The 19353-nt window shown below is 37.0% G+C and overlaps 1 protein-coding gene across 1 annotated transcript in view; it reads left to right on the forward strand.

The window, feature by feature from the left end:
• DCC (DCC netrin 1 receptor) overlaps positions 1-19353 on the forward strand; it is an 828232-nt gene that overhangs the window by 484882 nt on the left and 323997 nt on the right. Inside the window, exon 14 of the mRNA XM_065934991.1 lies at positions 4995-5044. Coding sequence (XP_065791063.1) covers positions 4995-5044 — 50 coding nt within the window. The remainder of the gene's footprint in view (positions 1-4994; positions 5045-19353) is intronic.

Below are 19353 nucleotides of genomic sequence, written 5' to 3' on the forward strand. Positions count from 1 at the left end.
AAAATTAAGTGGCTAATCCATATAAGCACCTGAAACATGAGCATGGCATATATTTAGATGTTTAATAAGTGTTATTATGCCAGTGTCTCTCTTTCTCATTATTCTAAATGTTCCTTAAATGAGAGTTGATGTTATATTCATCTCTATATCCCTCCCTACTCAGTAAATATTTGTTGAATCACTCAGACAGTTCAGCCAAACCTGTACAAATGTTTGTAAGTATAGACTCATCTTTAGGACTTCCTATTTGTGAAACTAATTTAACATATAATTATGTCTAAATACGTGTGTTACAGAGACCTTCGTATTTCTTACAAAGCCCTAGAAATTCTTACCAAAAAATTATTTGGGGCCCATAGAAAAATTGAATTAAAAAAAGTGAAATGCCAACTGTTTTTCTGAATTAATTACCCAAAAGTATTCTTGTTATGCTAAGATGCTTATAAAACATTTTTACTCTAATGAATTGTCATTTCTAATTTAGCTCCACTTTGTTTCTCTGGGAAGAAACTTTGTTATTGCTCAAATTCCTCCATCCAGTGTATCATTAGTTTATGATGTTCTATTTTTTCAGACCCCTGGGGTTGTAGATGTCGACTAAAAAAGATGCACAACTTGAGAGTTGTGAGTTAGTTTATTTGGGGTGGAAATGAGGACTGCAGCCCAGGAGGCAGCACCTCGGATAGCTCTGAGAGACTGCTCCAAAGCGGCAGTGAGGGAAGGTAGATACATAAGGTTTTGGTCAAGGGGGAGTTGAATACCATCAAGCAGTTGTTTTACAAAAATTTTTCTGCCAGTCGTGAGGATCTGATGTCACCGTGAAGGGATTTAGTGCTTTTCTAGATATGAGGAGATGCAAGGATTGAGATCATAAAATCAGCTCCTGAGAATATCCAGCTATCTAAAGACCTGTCCCACCAGCTTCCCTGGCGCACAGAGGGCCTCCCTGCGCCCTGAGCTCCCGCAGAGGCTGCTGAAGGTCAAACAGCTGCAGTTGCACGGGGCTCAGTCTCCTCAGAGGCAGATGGCACATGCCCTGGATGCTCCGTCTGTTGGTAATGCTCTTGGCAAGTGCCCGTTTGTAGTTGGCATAAAGCGTCAAACTAGACAGTCTAATATTTAGTGCCGACTGTGAGTAGATTTGCCAGTTGGTTCTGATACACTGTCTCTTGAACTAGTTGACATAAATAGGTTATTTATAGGTTTTGTGAATTAATGAGCATGTATTTGCATCCATGCCAACTTGACCTATTTCCAAAGGCATAAGGACTAGATGTCATGGGCAAACTCAACTATAGGAATGTGCTTCTTCCTTTTATCAGTAATATTTCTTGAGTATTTATTAGTTCAAGGCCCGGCTCCACATACTTCACAACACTGTAGTTTTTCCTACTTTATAGATGACAAAACTAAGATAAAGGTCATAAATGCTAGTAAGCAGCAGCGCCAGGTCATGGAAGCTAGTTAGTAAAGAAGGAGGAGTCAGTGTGGGAAAATGTTGAGTTTCTCTTATTCTACAATAAATGTCTCATATTAGCTCCCTCAAGAAAAATGCTCAGTTATATATAAATTATTTCAATCCACAAATTATGTGTACAGGACAGCTCAGGCTTGCTAAGGAGAGGAATTCAAGTGAGTATATGACTCATCTACAAATGTGGAAACTTAATCTACTCTACAGAATGCTTCATCACCACGTGCTTAAACCAGCATGTTCCACTGTATTAAGAGGAGTTTCCAGATCAAGTGACTCTGATTGGCTTTAATGAACCTATTGTAAATGATAAAGTACTTGACATTTCGAAGAGAAAAACAATGAACTATGCCCTTCCCCTCTGCTTCATGAAATAAGGAAGCATTGTCAGATAAGACCAATAAAGTCCCAATAGATAAATGTTGAATTCCACTCACTTTCCCTAATCCTGTCTATTATTATCTATTTATTTGTAAATACTATGGAAATTGATAGTGAAAAGGAGGAAATAATAACTAAAAACACTGTAGAAAACATTCACTTTCTTTCCTGACTGTGTAAGTCAAGAATAGCCAGTGTGCTATCATGAAAAAGTAAGAGAAATTTGTATTGTAAAAAATAGACAAAATTCATCAACACCATTGTGATAAGTACACCTTTGGGACTTGACGGCTTTCAATTCCTAATACAGAAAATTATCAGATTGTGGTGGTTTACTCTCTTTCTTGTATATTCTTGGCCTTCTGAGATGAGGAGATATATATCACTTGTAAGTTTTTATTAAAAGGACATTTAAGGGTTACATATCGACTAGCATAGCACCTAGAACAAAATGTATGATAAATTTAAGATACCTTCCCTTTCCTCCAAAAATCTATGTTACAATTTTATTTGGTGATAATGTATAATATAATGTAAATATTACAGTATCAGATGAAACATAAACTAGAGGTATTTTTCATGTTTGTGTTTTGTTATAGTTTAATATTAAGATGTTATTTCCAATCTTCACTTTTAAAGAATTGCGTTTCTCATAAGCTGCGCAATTACATGATTAGAGCATAGCATTTTTTTCAGTCTGTACCTATTACAGAGTAACTTGAACGTGGATCATATTAAATTCTTCCTCATTATGAGAATATCATGCTTTTTTTTTAGTTCTTCTGATCACACAAATTGTTATTTCCAGCCTATCTTTAATCTTATCTTGGTATAGTCACTTTACAAAACTTTATATCTATTAAAACTTAGCATCTGTTTAACCCTCATAGGGAGTTCCACTTCTACCATTATTTCCGCTCCTGGGTATGTAATGAAGGAAATGAATGCAATTGTCCATCTAAAGCACAAACTAAAATTTTCAGAGCAGTTTTATTCCCATAACTCCAAACTAGAGATTGATCCAAATGTCATTCACCAGTAGAATAGATAAATATATTTTAGGGTAATTATATATTATAATACTGAAGAACAGGAAAACAAAACAAAAAACTATTGCTACTTGCTACAATATGAATGAATATCAAGAAATAACAGTTAGCCAAAGAAACCAGCCTAGGGGGGGAAAAGTCAACAACTATGGTTTTGTTTTTAGCGAGGTCAGAATAAACTAAATTAATTTCTGAAGTTAGAGGTCATAAAAGTAGTGGCAACTATCAGAAAGATATTGACAGAAAAGGGACACAAATGGGCTTTCAGAAAAAGATACAGAAAATGATATAGACAGTGCTCTATATCTTGATCTAGGTGGCATTTAAATGGAAACACACACACACCATTTTATCCAGTCACAGATTCTGAAAGATTTGTGCACTTTCTTATATGTTATAGTTTAATTTAAAAAATAAATTTGCAAAAATAATAAATGTTTTTATCATTGAGCGAATTTATTCATCAGAACCCTAAATGTGAAAAATATTTTATTATAATCTTATAATCTTTCTATTAATTGATTCATTCAACAAATATTTGCTAAGTGTGCCGCATGTGCTTGACACACATTGACACTGGGCATGCAGCATCCGAAGGACAAAAGTTCTGGTTCCTCTGAGGGTTATATTCTCTATTTGATAAGAAAATAATAATATAATCAAATGAAATTTAAAAATAAAGTCTATCTTGTAAATAATAGAATATCCTTTTGAAAGAATACTTGTTGACCTAATTCATGAACAAGCCTCTGGTGAACATTTTATCACAAGTTACATTGAAATTAACTTTTATCAAGTTCTAAGACAAGAAGTTCAAAGTCAAAACAAAATGAGTGATTATAATTCCCATCACGTACAGAAAGGTCCAGAAGCTAATATTTGAGTAAGTATTCATTTTTTCATTTAATTATTGAGTCAGTAAATATTAATTGAATGTCAGTTTGGAGGATATAAAGATTAATCAGACATATATCATGTCTTCATAGTGATTCTTTTTCAGAAGGCAAAACCAGAGTAGGACATAAATAAATCCAGGGTAAATACAAGTATACCAGAAAACATAGATATTGTCCAAGTTCAAATTAAGGAAGAGAAACATACCAAAAATAGCTCTTAAAATTTTGAGGATGCTGAAAGCACTTCTTCTCTATTAAATTTATCAATTTGTCATGAAAAGAATACTCAAATTTATATACAGTAAGCATTTATTGAATTCCTGAAGCATTTACTGAAGCTACTTATATCCCTGTTGTGGGGCAGAAATCTTTAATTTTTTTATGATTCACCCATTAAATTCAGAATAGTACTTGACATATAACAGTCTTTCAGTGAATGGCTAGAATTACTAACATGATAGAATATTCACTTTTTGATATAGTAAATATCCATTTAGAAGTATTATACAGAAGGCTGTATATGTTCTTCCACCTTTCATGAAGGAGCAGAACAATTGAAACGCAAGTAGGAGAAACAAAATACCTAGAAAACCCACAAAGAAAAAGAAATTGCTCCCTTGTTAATAGAATTCACTCACCAAATGCACTCTGGTAACCTGCTTGCATCTGTGACACACGGGTTTAATTACAAAGTATGAAAAGAAAGGGTATGTGGTTCTTCTTTTCACTTTTTAGTGGATAAAAAAGTTTGCATTAAAGGGATTAAGCAACAAGAGTGACCATTAGAATGACATATTTCATCATAAAACCACACAGGTCATGAAAAGCAGAAAATCTTAGGCCTTTAAAACCACTCCAGGAAATCTCCTGTGTGATTTTATTGGTTCCTCTGGGAAGGTTATCCCCGGGAAGCTGTAATTAAATGGCAGTATTTAGTATCACTGCAGATGCTTTCTTGCCTAAGTGTTTTGGGGGCTCCCTAAATGAATAACTGGCCCACCAAGTGAGAAAAATATAAACAAATGCAGTTATTTTCCATCTCTCCAGGAAAACATTGAAGTGCCACCTAGAATCACCTACCTAATTTTTCTTACAAACTGTGAAAGATATGCACGTTCTCTTTTCAAAGAGGGTTGGGGTTTCTCTTCCATGATTTTGGCAGTAACTGGTCTCACCTTGTTTGATTTCTTGTAGTGCCAAGTGCCCCGCCTCAGAACGTCTCCCTGGAAGTAGTTAATTCGAGGGTGAGTTGTGGAAATGTCTACTACTCCCTTACCTATAATGTGTAACTTTGAGGCACCCAGCTATCCTGCCTGGGGTGGATGGCGGCTTCCATGTGGGCCAATGTTCCAAAGCAACACAGTGAGTGGCATTAATCCCACATCCTCCACCACACTTGAATTAAACAAAGGGATTGTTTTCTTCTAGTATACTTCATTCTATACATGTTTTAACGATTAAAGGTTAGGTAACAGAGTTATCTACTCACCTATATTGATCAGTACAGGACATTATGTGCTGGGTGGAAAAATTGAACGTAGGAATGAAAAAAAAGCAACTGCAAGAGGTGGGATAAAGAGAGACCTTGTTTCCTGGTAGATTTACTTAGAATTGACTCTTTTATCATCATCACTCTTCTCTTACAGACATGGAGGGCTGTTCTAGGGCTCTGATAAGATTATATTTATGAAGCAGTGTTTCTCAGTGATGAATGTTTTCTTGGCCTGAAAAGTTGATGTAACTTTCAAAAGGGCTTAAATTAGGCTGGGTATAGCTAAAGATAAGGAGTTTAACGCCAGAAACAGTTTTCTGGAAATCTCTTCTTATTCCAAGTGTGTCTCAGTCGGCATTGGAAACAAACCTAAGCCATGTAGTAGACTGATCTGGCTTCCTTCTTTCATCATCTGATCATGTGCACTCAAGGAAGTAATTTCACTCTCCTTGGACCTCAGTGAGGAGATTGGCCTAACTGGTCTCCAAGCTCTAGGAGACCCCAGGGAAATTTAATGTGTCTTAGAGAAAGTCATACTTTGGTATTTAATCCTAGCTTTCCCTCTTAGTAACTGTATCTGATGTTAGAAAACCTCCAACCTGAATAAGCCCCAGCTTCTATTATATATTCATATAATGTGGATGTTAATTCTTCTCTTATTGATTTGTCATGAGGAAGTAGTAATATACCATATGCAATGGATCTGACTTAGTGTCAGTAGTTATTACTTCATCCAGTGTACAATTCCTTGCCATATTTTGCAGATGCCTCTGATGAAGTCATAGTCTGTGATTTTGATCAGATTTACCTCTGTCAAGTGAATTTATCTTTTGAAGCTAATGAAAAAATGTCTCTAGAAAATGGTTACCCTTTATGTTTTTAGACACTAATTGCATGCAAATGAATGAAACAAATTTAAACCTAGGAGGAAGAAAAATAAGTGAATTAAGGGAGAAAAATATTAGCTAAAGGGAAATAACCAGAAATAGACATCACCCTAAAAGTGACATTCTTATTTACAACAATATTAAATGTTTTATAGCTGAGCTGTTCTTATTAAGAGATTGCCAAATCAAAGTCAAGTAGAGCTTAACAATTCTTGTAGGTTGCCAAAGAGTGAATTTTGGAGACCATATTGTAGTTTCTCTTGTTTTAATGACTCATTTTTATCAGACTTTCATCCTCTGTACATCTTTCCTCCAGGTCAGAACACAGAAATTGATATAAGTTCTTTTCACGTGTGTATGCCCATATCCCATAAAAGTCTGCTTCAGCACAGGATAAATGTTTTCTTCTGAAGGTGAATAAGGCATTACTGAATGACTCTGGATGCTATCTTTAAATATGAATGTATTACTTTCCTATAAGAAGGAATTCCTGGATTGCAAAATTGACTTTTCAACTGATGTGTGTGTATGTATATACACAAATATCATAGGCCATGCTCTTCTATACTCGGCAGTATTTGCAGCTAGCAAATATTAACATTCCTGATCCTGTCCTCCTGAATTTATCTCTGTAGCATTGCACTACCAGAAAATTTAGCTTGTTCATTAGCTTTTCAGAATGAACACAGTAGAGCAAAACACTGGAAACCTTCCGACTCTCCTCTTCCTCTATTATCTTCTTTTCCAATTATAAATTATTTTTCTTGAATTGTTACCAAGAGGAAAAGAACTGGGTGATCAAACACTGTTTTATCATCCCCAGTATGTTGATGCAGAGAAAAATACTAACAGTATTTTATTCTGATATACTTTTCTTTAAAAGAAAAGCTCTTAAATATACTAATATTTGCTCCTAATGATTACCATTTCAAGGAAAAATACTTATTTAAAAAGAAACTTTGTAGTCGAAAAATTGACATATTCTTTTTGACCAATAGAATTAAGAATTTGGGGGGATTTTTATTTAATATAGTAGGATGAGTCATACTTTAAATTTTTATTATATCAGCAATTATGGAACTTTTGATTAGCAGTCAATGAGGAAATGTCTTGGTGTTCGCACACAGGTGGCTAGGATTTCTGTACATAGGACTGAGAAATGACTACAAGATATAAGAGTATCATTTAGGTATTTGATATGGTATGGCCACCTATAAACCAACTGGACCAAGAAATCATCTTCCAGGACATGTGAAAAAAGCGGTCCTAATACACTGAGATAAAGGACCAAAGGAGTTTTTCGGTCCAGCATAGTGGATTGCCTTTATAAAACTAATCACAAAGCAGACTAGACTCCTTTTCTGTATGCTGCCTGTGAACACAAGTGTTATTTTGAAGGAACGACTTGACCTATAGATATTATTTTTAGTTAATGGTTATGATTAGATGGTTATTTTTCTTATGCTAAATACTTTTTAATAAAAGAAATAACATCTTCACAAGAAGAGATAAATTAGTGACTTATTGTATGTACTTTAAAGTGCAATTTTTTGTTAGGAAAACTTTCTGTAAGGATAATTTTCTTAAGATTTTATTTTGAAAGCTATTATTAGAAGAAATAAATATTACAACTTAATTGATTGGCATATAATGTACAAGCTTGTAGAATTCAAAGAGTGTATTAAGTTGGCACTTGACTGTTTTCCTTTATTTCAGTACAGAAGTTCGCAGAATAAGACAATTTAGGGTATACTGAGGTTCAAGGTATTCGTGGTGTTTGGACTCTTGCAGTAGCTCTCTGAGATCTTGAGAAGTCACTGCGTCTTGGTTTCGTTTATTAATTTAATGTTACTCTCCACTTACTATGTATCTACTGTGTGTGTGTAAATATAATGCTAGGGACCTCACTCAGTCTTTCCATTCATGGAACTCACCGTTTATTAAGAAAACATGGGAGAGGAAATTCAGCTTTCATCTAACCACATTTAATCCTTTGTAACTCTTCAAAGTAGACATTTTATCCCCCTTGATAAGATGAGAGAGCTGGAGAGAATCTCTAAAATCTCTCGTGGCTTCCAAACATCTCTGACTATATTTTCACTTGCTATACCTTTTCTGAATCATTTTATCTTTACAGAGTTTGAGAAAATGGCACAGCTATATTGGTTAGCTCACATGGCCAGGTATTTATCAGCTTAACACTATGGGGTGATTACAAGAAAAGAAGCACTTAATCCAAATAAAAAAAAAAATACAGTAAAACACCAGGCGTGGGTCATTGTGCACATTTAGAGTCTTCAAGCACAAAATATTAGATTTCTCTCATTATATCACCTTCTCACCTCTCCACTGTTGAAATTCTTATCCTTCATCTATGTGGATGTCATTTTGCCTACCCCTGAAAGGGTTACCCAGTTAGTCACTCAGAGTTCAATAGTATGTGATACAAACCACTACAACAGTAAAAGAATGACCAGTTATCTTTTTTAATCTTAAGGCCTTTCATTTCTCCATGTTTCAGCATAATTTGGCATGTTTTAATAACTTGAAAATTAGTTTAGCGATCATGCAATTCCCTTTAACCAGATACTACCCAAAGGGAGAATTAAAATAGCAATTTCCAACTTCAGAAAGCAAACTGATCATTTTGGTCCCAGGTGTTTTGCTGTCTTTTTAAAAGTGATTAATTAATTAGTACTTTATTAACACAAGGGGAATCTTAAGCATTGTATCATTGGATTAGCCTCAAAAGGCTGTTTCTCAATATGTGTCATGACAGGAAGGGGTTTGTTTGTTTGTTTTTCAATTTAAGATTTGACAGATTCAGAAATATTTCACTTAATTTTTTTTTATTGGAGTATAGTTGATTTACAGTGTTGTGCTAGTTTCTGCTATATGGCAGTGAATCAGCTATACATGCACACACATATTCAGGAAGGGTTTTAACTGAGGTGTGTTTCTTCTGTCATTGGGCTAGTGATAAAAATCAACAGAAGAGACAGCCAAGTGGATAGCTGAGTGAGGTTTTTGCATTTGATTCCCAACTGGGATGTTCACTTGTGTGAAAATAAGGAGAAGGGGATAAACTGAAAGAAAGAAAATGGGCCAATTGAATTATGTTATTCTGTAGACTTCTATTTTAGGAGGAGGGCCTGCACGCACGTGTGTGTGTGTGTGTGTGTGTGTGAAATTGAGATTGTCTTTCCGTGGTTGTGCAGAGGGCACTTGCGTTAACACTGCTTCCTGCTGCATCACAACCTCCCTAAAGCCACACTGTTTTCACAGGTGTTCTAGAACCACTCCTATCATCTCACCATGATTGTAAATGTCAATCTCTCTCTTCTGTGAGGTAGCTCATGAAAAAAGCTATTTTGGTTTTTTTCTTTGAATCATCCTAGATCCTCAGAAGATACATTTTGGCCAGTGAGTTATTTGGAGCCAGAACTCTGTGTCCTCCCCTCACAAATATAGTAAATTTCTGAAACAAAGTTAATGTGGAGAAGAAGGAGTCATAGGAAACCTTTAGGTGACCTTAGGTGACCTTTAGGTGATTGATTTCACATAAAGGTAAATTAGAAACTAGCATTACAGTAATGTTTATGCTCACAAACTTCATACTGATATTTGTATTCAATCATAATACACTGAACATTTCTGCTGGACTATGGTTGGATTCATCTGAATTCATTTGAAGTAGATACAGAGCTCTTGTATTTTTTTAGTTACTGATCCCTTCATTGATTCATTATGTAACTGTTCTTTGAGCATAGCTATAATCTAGGAACAGTGACTGAAAGTATTTGGGAAAGGGCATAAGGGTAGGAGCATAATTATAAGGAAGGGATTGTTTCCTGATAGATCTTAGTGTATAAGGGTAGGAGCATAATTATAAGGAAGGGATTGTTTCCTGATAGATCTTAGTGTCTAGTGGTTGTTGGTATTTTGTTTATTGGTTGGTTTCTTTTTTGTCTAAAATTTGTAGACTAGACAAAAAACAGTGTAGATACACATTTTTATATTATATTAAAATAAGACAGTGTGTAATAATTCATGAGACTCCCTCAAAAAAAACTTGTGTTTGGTCTGTAATTTGTATAGAACCTATATTCAGATATCTGCTATCCTACTTACTCTTTTGAAAAATATATATATATTTTTAATTGTAGCAAAGTATATGTGGGCTTCCCAGGCAGTGCTAGTGGTAAGGAATCCACCTACCAATCCAGTAGACCCAGAAGATGTGGGTTTGATCCCTGGGTCAGGAAGACCCCCTGGAGTAGGAATGACACCCCACTCTAGCATTCTTAACTGGTAAATTCCTTGGGGAGTGGAGTCTGGTAGGCTACAGTCCATGGAGTTGCAAGGAGTCAGACACAAGTAAATACAAAATACAGATAAAATTTACCATTTTAACCATTTAAAATACACAGTGTATAGGCATAAATATTTTCATATTGTTGCCCAGTCATCACCATTCATTTCCAGAACTCTTTTCATCTTCTCAGACTGAAACTCTGTACCCACTCTATAGGAATACTCTGTTCTTCCTCCAGGCCCTGGCGACTGCTATTCTACTTTCTGAATCTTAACTTATTTTATTTAAAAAAGTGAGGAAACCAATACACAGAAAAATTTATTATTGCCCTTTCAATTAATCTTCATAGAGAAATAAAACACTTACAATTTTAAGTCTTCGCTTTCACTGGGGAATGGAGGCTTTAATGAACTGTAGTGGTTAAGGATAGCGGCAGATGCTTTAGCTGGTTGGAAAGAAACACCTCCCTTTCTATTACTGATACTGCTTTCAGCTTACTTCTAGTTCATAGTCTCACATTGATGAATTATTTTTTTTTTAATCTACTGATGAAGCCAACTGTCATAGTTAACAGTAAAGAACCAGAAATACATGCATGGGATTGTTCTGGAGTAGCTCTGGGAAACATAATCTTGCTCATCAGCATCAATTTTATATCCCATCATAATTTAGACCAGAGCCCTAGGTAGTAGCTAAATTGATCCTTTGATTTATTTTTGAACATTTGAAGTCAACAGTTTCCACCTTTTTTTATTGAAAACACGATAGATACATTATGAATGAGGATATTAAGACAGTAAAAACATTTGCATAACCAAGTTTTAATAATATAAATGTATCATACCATTCAAATAAATTCCATGAATAAGTCAAAGAGGATACTCTTGAAATTCTAAGCATATCTTTGTATCACACCATCACTCATTTTCTTAGGTACATATGGTACTTTTCCAAGCAATGATGTTTTTAAAAACTGTGAGAAAAATAAGTCTTCTATTGAAAATACAAAAGGTTGTGAAAAGTGTTTGCTTAATTCTGCTTTGCCCAAATGATTTCTTTCTATGAAAGTATTTTGTACTAAATACTATATTTAAAACCTTTTTTATCTTTTATCTTAACATCACGATATCCATTCCAAGGGGCTTCCAAGGTGGCCCTAGTGGTAAAGAACCTGCCTGCCAATGTAGGAGACTTAGGCTTGATCCCTGGATCGGGAAGATCCCCTGGAGGAGGAAATGACTGCCCACTCCAGTATTCTTGCTGGAGAATCCCGTGGACAGAGGAGTCTGGTGGGCTATGATTCATGGGGTCGCAAAGAGTCAGACACAACTGAAGCAGCCTAGCATGTATGCATGCATTCATTCCAAACCAGAGCAATGTACTCTAAAAATCGAGTAACCTTATTTCCTACATTCTTACCTGAATTAACTTGAAGTAAAAATAAAAAGAACGTGAAAGAAGAAAAAATTATGAAAAGCTAGAAGTGAATCTAGAAACAGTCTTTATAACATGCCTATGTGCATAACTAAAGAACAGGGAATTAAAAACCATCAAAGACATTTATTACATGATTTGGAAGAGACAGGATTAAATCTTGATATCTATATGAAATTTTATAATGTAAATAGAATAGAAAACATTTTCTAGAAGTTTTCATCTTCTTACTTCAGATACCTAAATACATTAGTGTTTGCTGTTGTGTGTTTTGAGGTTATTACATTTTGCTCTTTCCTAGTTCTAGTCACTGCCCCTTAGCGTACCTACATAAAGGCGTATGACAAATGGTCTAAAATATGTGATAGAATACCATTCTCTTTGGAGTTCTAGTCCTGTTTTCATATCACCTTGTAATTTGTACTTCATCAAACACATTTCTAATGGATCCAATTCTGATTGACTCTGAAGGCAAAGCTCACTTTAGCCTTTCCATGAAGTTTAATGAGATTTCCCTCTAGTCATACATTTTTGAAAAGTGGTAGGTGTAATATTGGACCTAAATTAAATGAATCTAGGTTTAGTGATAAGATCTCTGATTTTAATTTAGTTCATAGAAGTTGCCCTTGTAGTTGGAATGGTTGATGAAGTGGAGGACAAGAATAGGTCTAGTCCCACCAGCAGGTAAAAGCAGTTGCTAACTATATGATTTGATTTTGGAGATCTTGGAACATTCAATTCACTAGTGTAGCTTAAAATACTGTTTACCTTAGAAAACAAACGCTGCAAAACAAATCTCTCATCTGAAAGATTTAAGACATTAGCGTGAGTATGGTAATTAACATTCTTAGCACATATTTAAGGAGCATCTAATTATAACCATAATAGCAATAATAGTAATAAGGACAGTAACTTAATTTTTCAGCAGGTGTTTTGTGCCAGACAGTATGCTAAGTAATAAAGCCCTATTTACTCCTTATAATAACCCTATAAGGTAAGTATTATTTGTTATATTAATGATTGCAATATTAACTTTGAGCCAAGTTTATTGCTGGGTAGCTTTCCCAGCAATGAAGTCAGTCAAATGTCCTTCTAAATTACACATGGCAATATGGTAGAGAGGAGCTAATTTTAAATCAGATGGTCAGGAATGGGCCTTTAAAGAAGATGACACTTGAGCTGAGACAAGAATATCAAAAAGGATCAGTTTTGTCACCTTCGGAATAAATCATTCCAAGTAAAGCTAACAACTTGTGAAAAAGTCTTGAGAAAGCTTGTATTCCAAATCATGTGTGCATGCTTGGGAACTTGAAATAGTAGCAGCATGAGTGCATTATAGATCACGGGGTCAGGGTTAGATCATATGGTGTTTTATAGGGAATGGTAAACATTGGGATTCACTCTGTGGATGATGCATAGGGTTTTGAAAGGGGAACGATCTCATTCAACTTTTTAAAGTACCTCATTGGCTGCCATGAGGAAAATTTGGGGGATAGGGTAGAGAGAAAGCCAGGACACCAGTTAGGACACAGTTCCGTGATCTACGGTATATTTGATCATTGCAGCTGAAGCCTGCATGTCATTAGAACAGATGAAGAGAGAAGTGGAAAAAACATATGTGTTACATCTGGAGCCAAGAAGATTGGCTAGTGGGTTGGTATAAACACACACACATACAACACAGATAAAGAGAAGAATCAAGGATAGAGACTAAATCTTTGCTACTAAAAAAATGAATTGTGGAGTTGTTTAACGAGTTAAGAATGACTGGAGAAAAAAATTTGTTTAGAGGGAATAATCAATTAGTTTTTGGATTTAAGTTGTTGAATTTAAGATTACTACTAGACATATGATTAGACCCACTCCAGTGTTCTGGGCTTCCCAGGTGGTGCTAGTGGTAAAGATTCTGCTTGCCAATGTAGGAGACATAAGAGACAGAGGTTCGATTCCTGGATTGGGAAGATCCCCTTGAGGAGGGCATGGCAACCCATTCCTGTATTCTTGCCTGGAGAATCCCAGGGACAGAGGAGTCTAGTGGGCTCCGGTCCATAGGGTCACAAAGAGTCAGACACGACTGAAGCGACTTAACACATGCCCAGGAAGAGGTAATAGTTGGGAAAGCAGGGTCTAGGTCTTGAGATACTACACATCTAGAAATTAGATGAGAAGGAACAGGAGAGGTAGGATGAAGCAGAGGCCAAGTGTCACAGAGGCCAAGGGGGAAGATTAGCCACTGCTCACTGTGACATGCACTGAGGAAAGATAGAGTCGCATTAACGGCAGCAAAGTGACCACTGTGGGAGCGAGCATGAAGACAGCAAGCTGGAGGACAGTGTGGGGTGACGGCCGAGGATGTGTTCGACAAGTTTTGCTCTGAATTGGAGCAAAGAAATGGACAGTAACTTTAGGAAATGGTAGACTTGAGGGACCTTTTATAGTTTATTTTTGAACGTGAATGATATGGCAACTTTAGGGAACAATGCAGTATAAAGGGTGTAGAAGAGAGAGTGGAATCTTGCAAGAGTACAAGCCTTTGAGTAACCAAGACAGCAGAGAATCTAGCAGACAAGTGGAGGGGAACAGATCCTTCCAACTCGGTAAGATGAGCAGCGATGGAGGGAGTAGGTGTGGATACAGGCGTGCCGATCAGTTTGTACCTGAAAGATGAAGAGTGTGAGGAAAGATCACCACCAGTGTGTAATGAAGTACTGAGGGTTTGAAGAGAGAGGAAAAGTTGGGAAAATACCAATAGTTATTTCAGCCTCATTGGAAAAGACCCTGATGCTGGGAAAGGCAGGAGAAGAGGATGACAGAGGATGAGCTGGTTGGATGGCATCACCGATACCATAAACTTGAGCAAACTCCAGGAGATTATGAGGGACAGGGAAGTCTGGCCTGCTGCAGTCTTTTGGGGTCTCGAAGAGTCAGAGACAACTTGGCAACTGAACAACAGCAAAAGTTATTTCAGATCATGGAAAGGAATCATAACATACACGAGTAGTGTGGACTGACCGTTTGAGATGTGTCTCATGAATTTAAAGTGAAACGGGCCAACACAATTGTGTTTGCTTTCTTTTCCATGGCTGGTTGTTTGGTTGCTGGCCAGGGGTAGGTAGTTACACCTTCTGTTCACAGTTTACCAGAAAAGAAGGGATGAAGTTAACTGGTTTGGCAGTTCAGTTCAATTCAGTTCAGTTCGGTCACTCAGTCGTGTCCGACTCTTTGCGACCCTATGAATCGCAGCACGCCAGGCCTCCCTGTTCATCACCAGCTCCCGGAGTTTACTCAAACTCATGCCCATCAAGTTGGTGATGCCATCCAACCATCTCATCCTCTGTCGTCCCCTTCTCCTCCTGCCCCCAATCCCTCCCAGGATCAGGGTCTTTTCCAATGAGTCAACTCTTCGAGTGAGGTGGCCAAAGTATTGGAGTTTCAGCTTCAGCATCAGTCCTTCCAATGAACACCCAGGACTGATCTCCTTTAGGATGGACTGGTTGGATCTCCTTGCAGTCCAAGGGACTCTCAAGAGTCTTCTCCAACTCCACAGTTCAAAAGCATCAATTTTTCGGTGCTCAGCTTTCTTCACAGTCCAACTCTCACATCCATACATGACCACTGGAAAAACCATAGCCTTGACCAGATGGACATTTGTTGGCAAAGTAACGTTTCTGTTTTTCAATATGCTATCTAGGTTGGTCATGACTTTCCTTCCAAGGAGTAAGCGTCTTTTAATTTCATGGCTGCAGTCACCATCTGCAGTGATTTTGGAGCCCCAAAAAATGAAGTCTGACACTGTTTCCACTGTCTCCCCATCTATTTCCCATGAGGTGATGGGACCAGATGCCATGATCTTAGTTCTGAATGTTGAGTTTTAAGCCAACCTTTTCACTCTCCTCTTTCACTTTCATCAAGAGGCATTTCAATTTGTTTGGCAAGGGAGTGATTAAAAAGAAGACCCACAGAGTTAGAACTAATGAAAAAAATGGTTGGAGTGAGGGCATGATACATAATGAAAAAAGTGATAAGGTTATTGGATTACATAATTTTCCTCACTTTACCCAGGAGACCACTCATACTTTGAAAGACCAGGTAATAGGCTCCAATGTCACACAGGGAGGCAGTGGAAGGACTGGGATTCTAATCCAGGTTTGGGTTGTCGGTCATTTGGCCACACGGTCTCCAAACTCTAGGGTTTTTTGAGGTAAGCGGTACAAAGCAGAATTCACAATGTTTGTCTTTAAGTGCTGTAAGCTCTCAGTGGAATATTTCCAAGGCAGAAGGTAACTTCTAGATCAACAGCTAGTAGATGGATTCAGCCATCCAATGGAACTCTGGGGGATGCATAGGAAGAGATGGGTATAGATGCTAAGCAAGGAGAGCAAAGGAGGGGATTTCAGCCACAAATACACATACACACACACATTTCCTTGTCTTTCCAGTTTTTCCTGGAGGGAATCTACATTCTTCTGTATCTCCCAATGATGTATTTCTCTCTGATGAGCCGAGAAAACACCTCAGAGGAGCTGCATTTTCTTAAGTGATCAAAGCTGATACCTCAACAAAATATTCAGTTCAGTTCAGTTGCTCAGTCAACTGTTTACAACCCCATGGACTGTAGCATGCCAGGCATCCCTGTTCATCACCAACACCCGGAGTTTACTCAGACTTATGTCCTTTGAGTCGGTGATGCCATCCAGCTATCTCATCCTCTGTTGTCCCCTTCTCCTCCTGCCCTCAATCTTTTCCAGCATCAGGGTCTTTTCCAATGAGTCAGTTCTTCGCATCAGGTGGCCAAAGTATTGGAGTTTCAGCTTCAGCATCAGTCCTTCCAATGAATATTCAGGACTGATTTCCTTTAGGATGGACTGGATGGATCTCCTTGCCGTCCAAGGGACACTCAAGAGTCTTCTCCAACACCACAGTTCAAAAACATCAATTCTCTGGCACTCAGCTTTCTTTGTAGTCCAACTCTCATGTCCATACATGACTACTGAAAAAACAATAGCTTTGACTAGACAGACCTTTGTTGACAAAGTAATGTCTCTGCTTTTTAATATGCTGTCTAGGTTGGTCATAACTTTTCTTCTTTTCTTAACAAAATATTAAGCAGTCTTAAAAACTTATGGCATTTCCCAGTGTACTTCTGGTTTTTCCTCAATTCCAAGTTCTAGAATATATGCTTTTGTTGAGAGTTTGAAAGGGAAAAATTGAGACCACAGAGAAGGGTTTTACCTTAGTCTTCAAGGTTTGTTGGCCGTAAAATGAAACCTCTAACTGATCAGCAGCTGTGGTCTGGAACCATTAGGAAATATATGTTAGATTCAGAGAAAATGCAAACCAGAACACTGGGCATACATTTTATTAGAAAGTGCTGTTAATTTGAACAATAAACAAAACTAAACCAACTGGTAATAAATTAGAGAACTATAGAGCAAATCTTGCCAGGTAATAGTGCAACTGTCTAAATAAGAGTATTATTTTAAAATATAACTGCTTTAGCAACCAACCTAAATCTAATGTAGCTTTCCCTTGAGGTCATTTTAGTTTACTCTCATTAAAGAAAAAAAACCACCTCTAATATTATGCAGTTGGAATGTATACTCCCAATAACACTCAACACTGAAAGCTACTTATTTCATTTATTACGTTGCTCTTTCGCATAGAAAGTGGTAGCTTTCCTTGGTTTTTCAAAACTGCCGAAAACATCACCAAGTCCACTGGCAAACTCGTTGAAACTGGCAGAATCTAAGAGCATCATCTTCATGATTCCTGACCATTTTATAGAAAGCATGCTACATATTGAATATAAATGGATTTTTCAAATATGTTGAAAAGTATGTATGTAATGGTAGGTTAAAAAGTATTGAAGAACAATTTGGTATTTTCAGAAAATTAACTTGAGATCAAATTGCATATCTAATCTTAATGGAACTGGGAGAAATTACTTGTGTCTTCTACAAATAACTTTGTTCCAAAGTAAATGATAAGAAATTTTATAGGATTTTTCTGTGTAGTAGCTCAAGTTCCTTCCACCTAAACATTTCTCATCTTTTGGTGCAATCTATTTGACAGACCATTTTGTGTTTTAGCTGAGAGGCAGTAGCTATTAACTAGATCATTGTCTATTTTATTTTTACGTGGATAAACTTGAAGAGAGACACACAAAAGAAGTTTCTATGTGAAATACCTTGTACTAACTATAAACAATAGCATCCTTTAAAAATATGAAGCTGACCATAGATTTTTACCTTTTATGCTTAGATGAATCATGTTGCAAAGAATATATGTCCATGGCAGTAGTATCAATATCTAATTCTCCATAGATGTCTATGTATCAACATTTATTTCCAAGTTGAGTTTTCTTTTTTGTACTTCAAAGAAAAAGAAATCTGTGTTTCATTTGAATGCTTATCAAATCAAATTGAAATCAAATATCATGATACTTAAAGGAAGCATTGTAAGTTCACAAATCTCCAAATGGTCTCTTAATTTAGAAATTTTATTAAAGAAAAGGCAAGGAAGAACCTCAAGGTTATTTCCATTAGAATCTTGAGTGAATTCTTCCATGTGCCTATTCATTTGTATCTTCATTTATTCATTTGTTGGTTGAATAATAAATATTCATTGAGTAAATACCATGTGACTGACACCAACTAAACACTTCAGCTCTGCTAGTTTAATAAGATGCTTCTGTGCTTATCAGTCGGGAATCTCAACACCTCCATGAATGGCAGCGATGAATGAGAATCTGACAAGTGACTGACAACCCCTGAGATTGAATAGATATTCCATCCTCATGGAGCAAATTGACTTCTCTACCTGCGTCAGAGGGAGCAGAAACTTCCCTGGCAGTCAGTGCTTAAGACTCTGAGCTCCCAATGCAAGGGGCCTGGGTTCGAGCCCTAGTCAGGGAACCAAGATCGCACATGGCATGTGGCGTGGCCTAAAGAAAAAAAGGGGCAGTGCTGGTCCCTGCACGTTGATTAGAGGTTGTTGACGCATTTTCTGATCACACTTAGTTTTGGTGTAGTCAAAGAGCTGTTCTTGGCATATGAGATGCTGGGTCTAGAAAACTGACCCTCAGTTACATGCATGCCTGCTCAGTCGAGTCCAGCTCTCTGTGACCCCATGGATTGTGGCTCTTCTGTCTGTGAGATTTTTCAGGCAAGAATACTGGAGTGGATTACCATTTCCTTCTCCAGGGGATTGTTTCAACCCAGGGACTGAACTCATGTCTCCTGCAACTCCTGCATTGGCAGGCAGATTCTTTTGCTACTGAGCCACCCAGGAAGCTTAGCTACAGGTGGGACTGAATCTGCATATTGTCCTCCTGTCCTGGAACTGAACCTGGGTGTGGCTGAATCAGTGGGTAGAGGCTATCAACTTGGAGAACAGAGCTGAAGTGCTCAGACATTAAACAGTTTG

The sequence above is a fragment of the Muntiacus reevesi genome, chromosome 4 (genome assembly GCF_963930625.1).
Source record: "Muntiacus reevesi chromosome 4, mMunRee1.1, whole genome shotgun sequence".
NCBI lineage: Eukaryota > Metazoa > Chordata > Mammalia > Artiodactyla > Cervidae > Muntiacus > Muntiacus reevesi.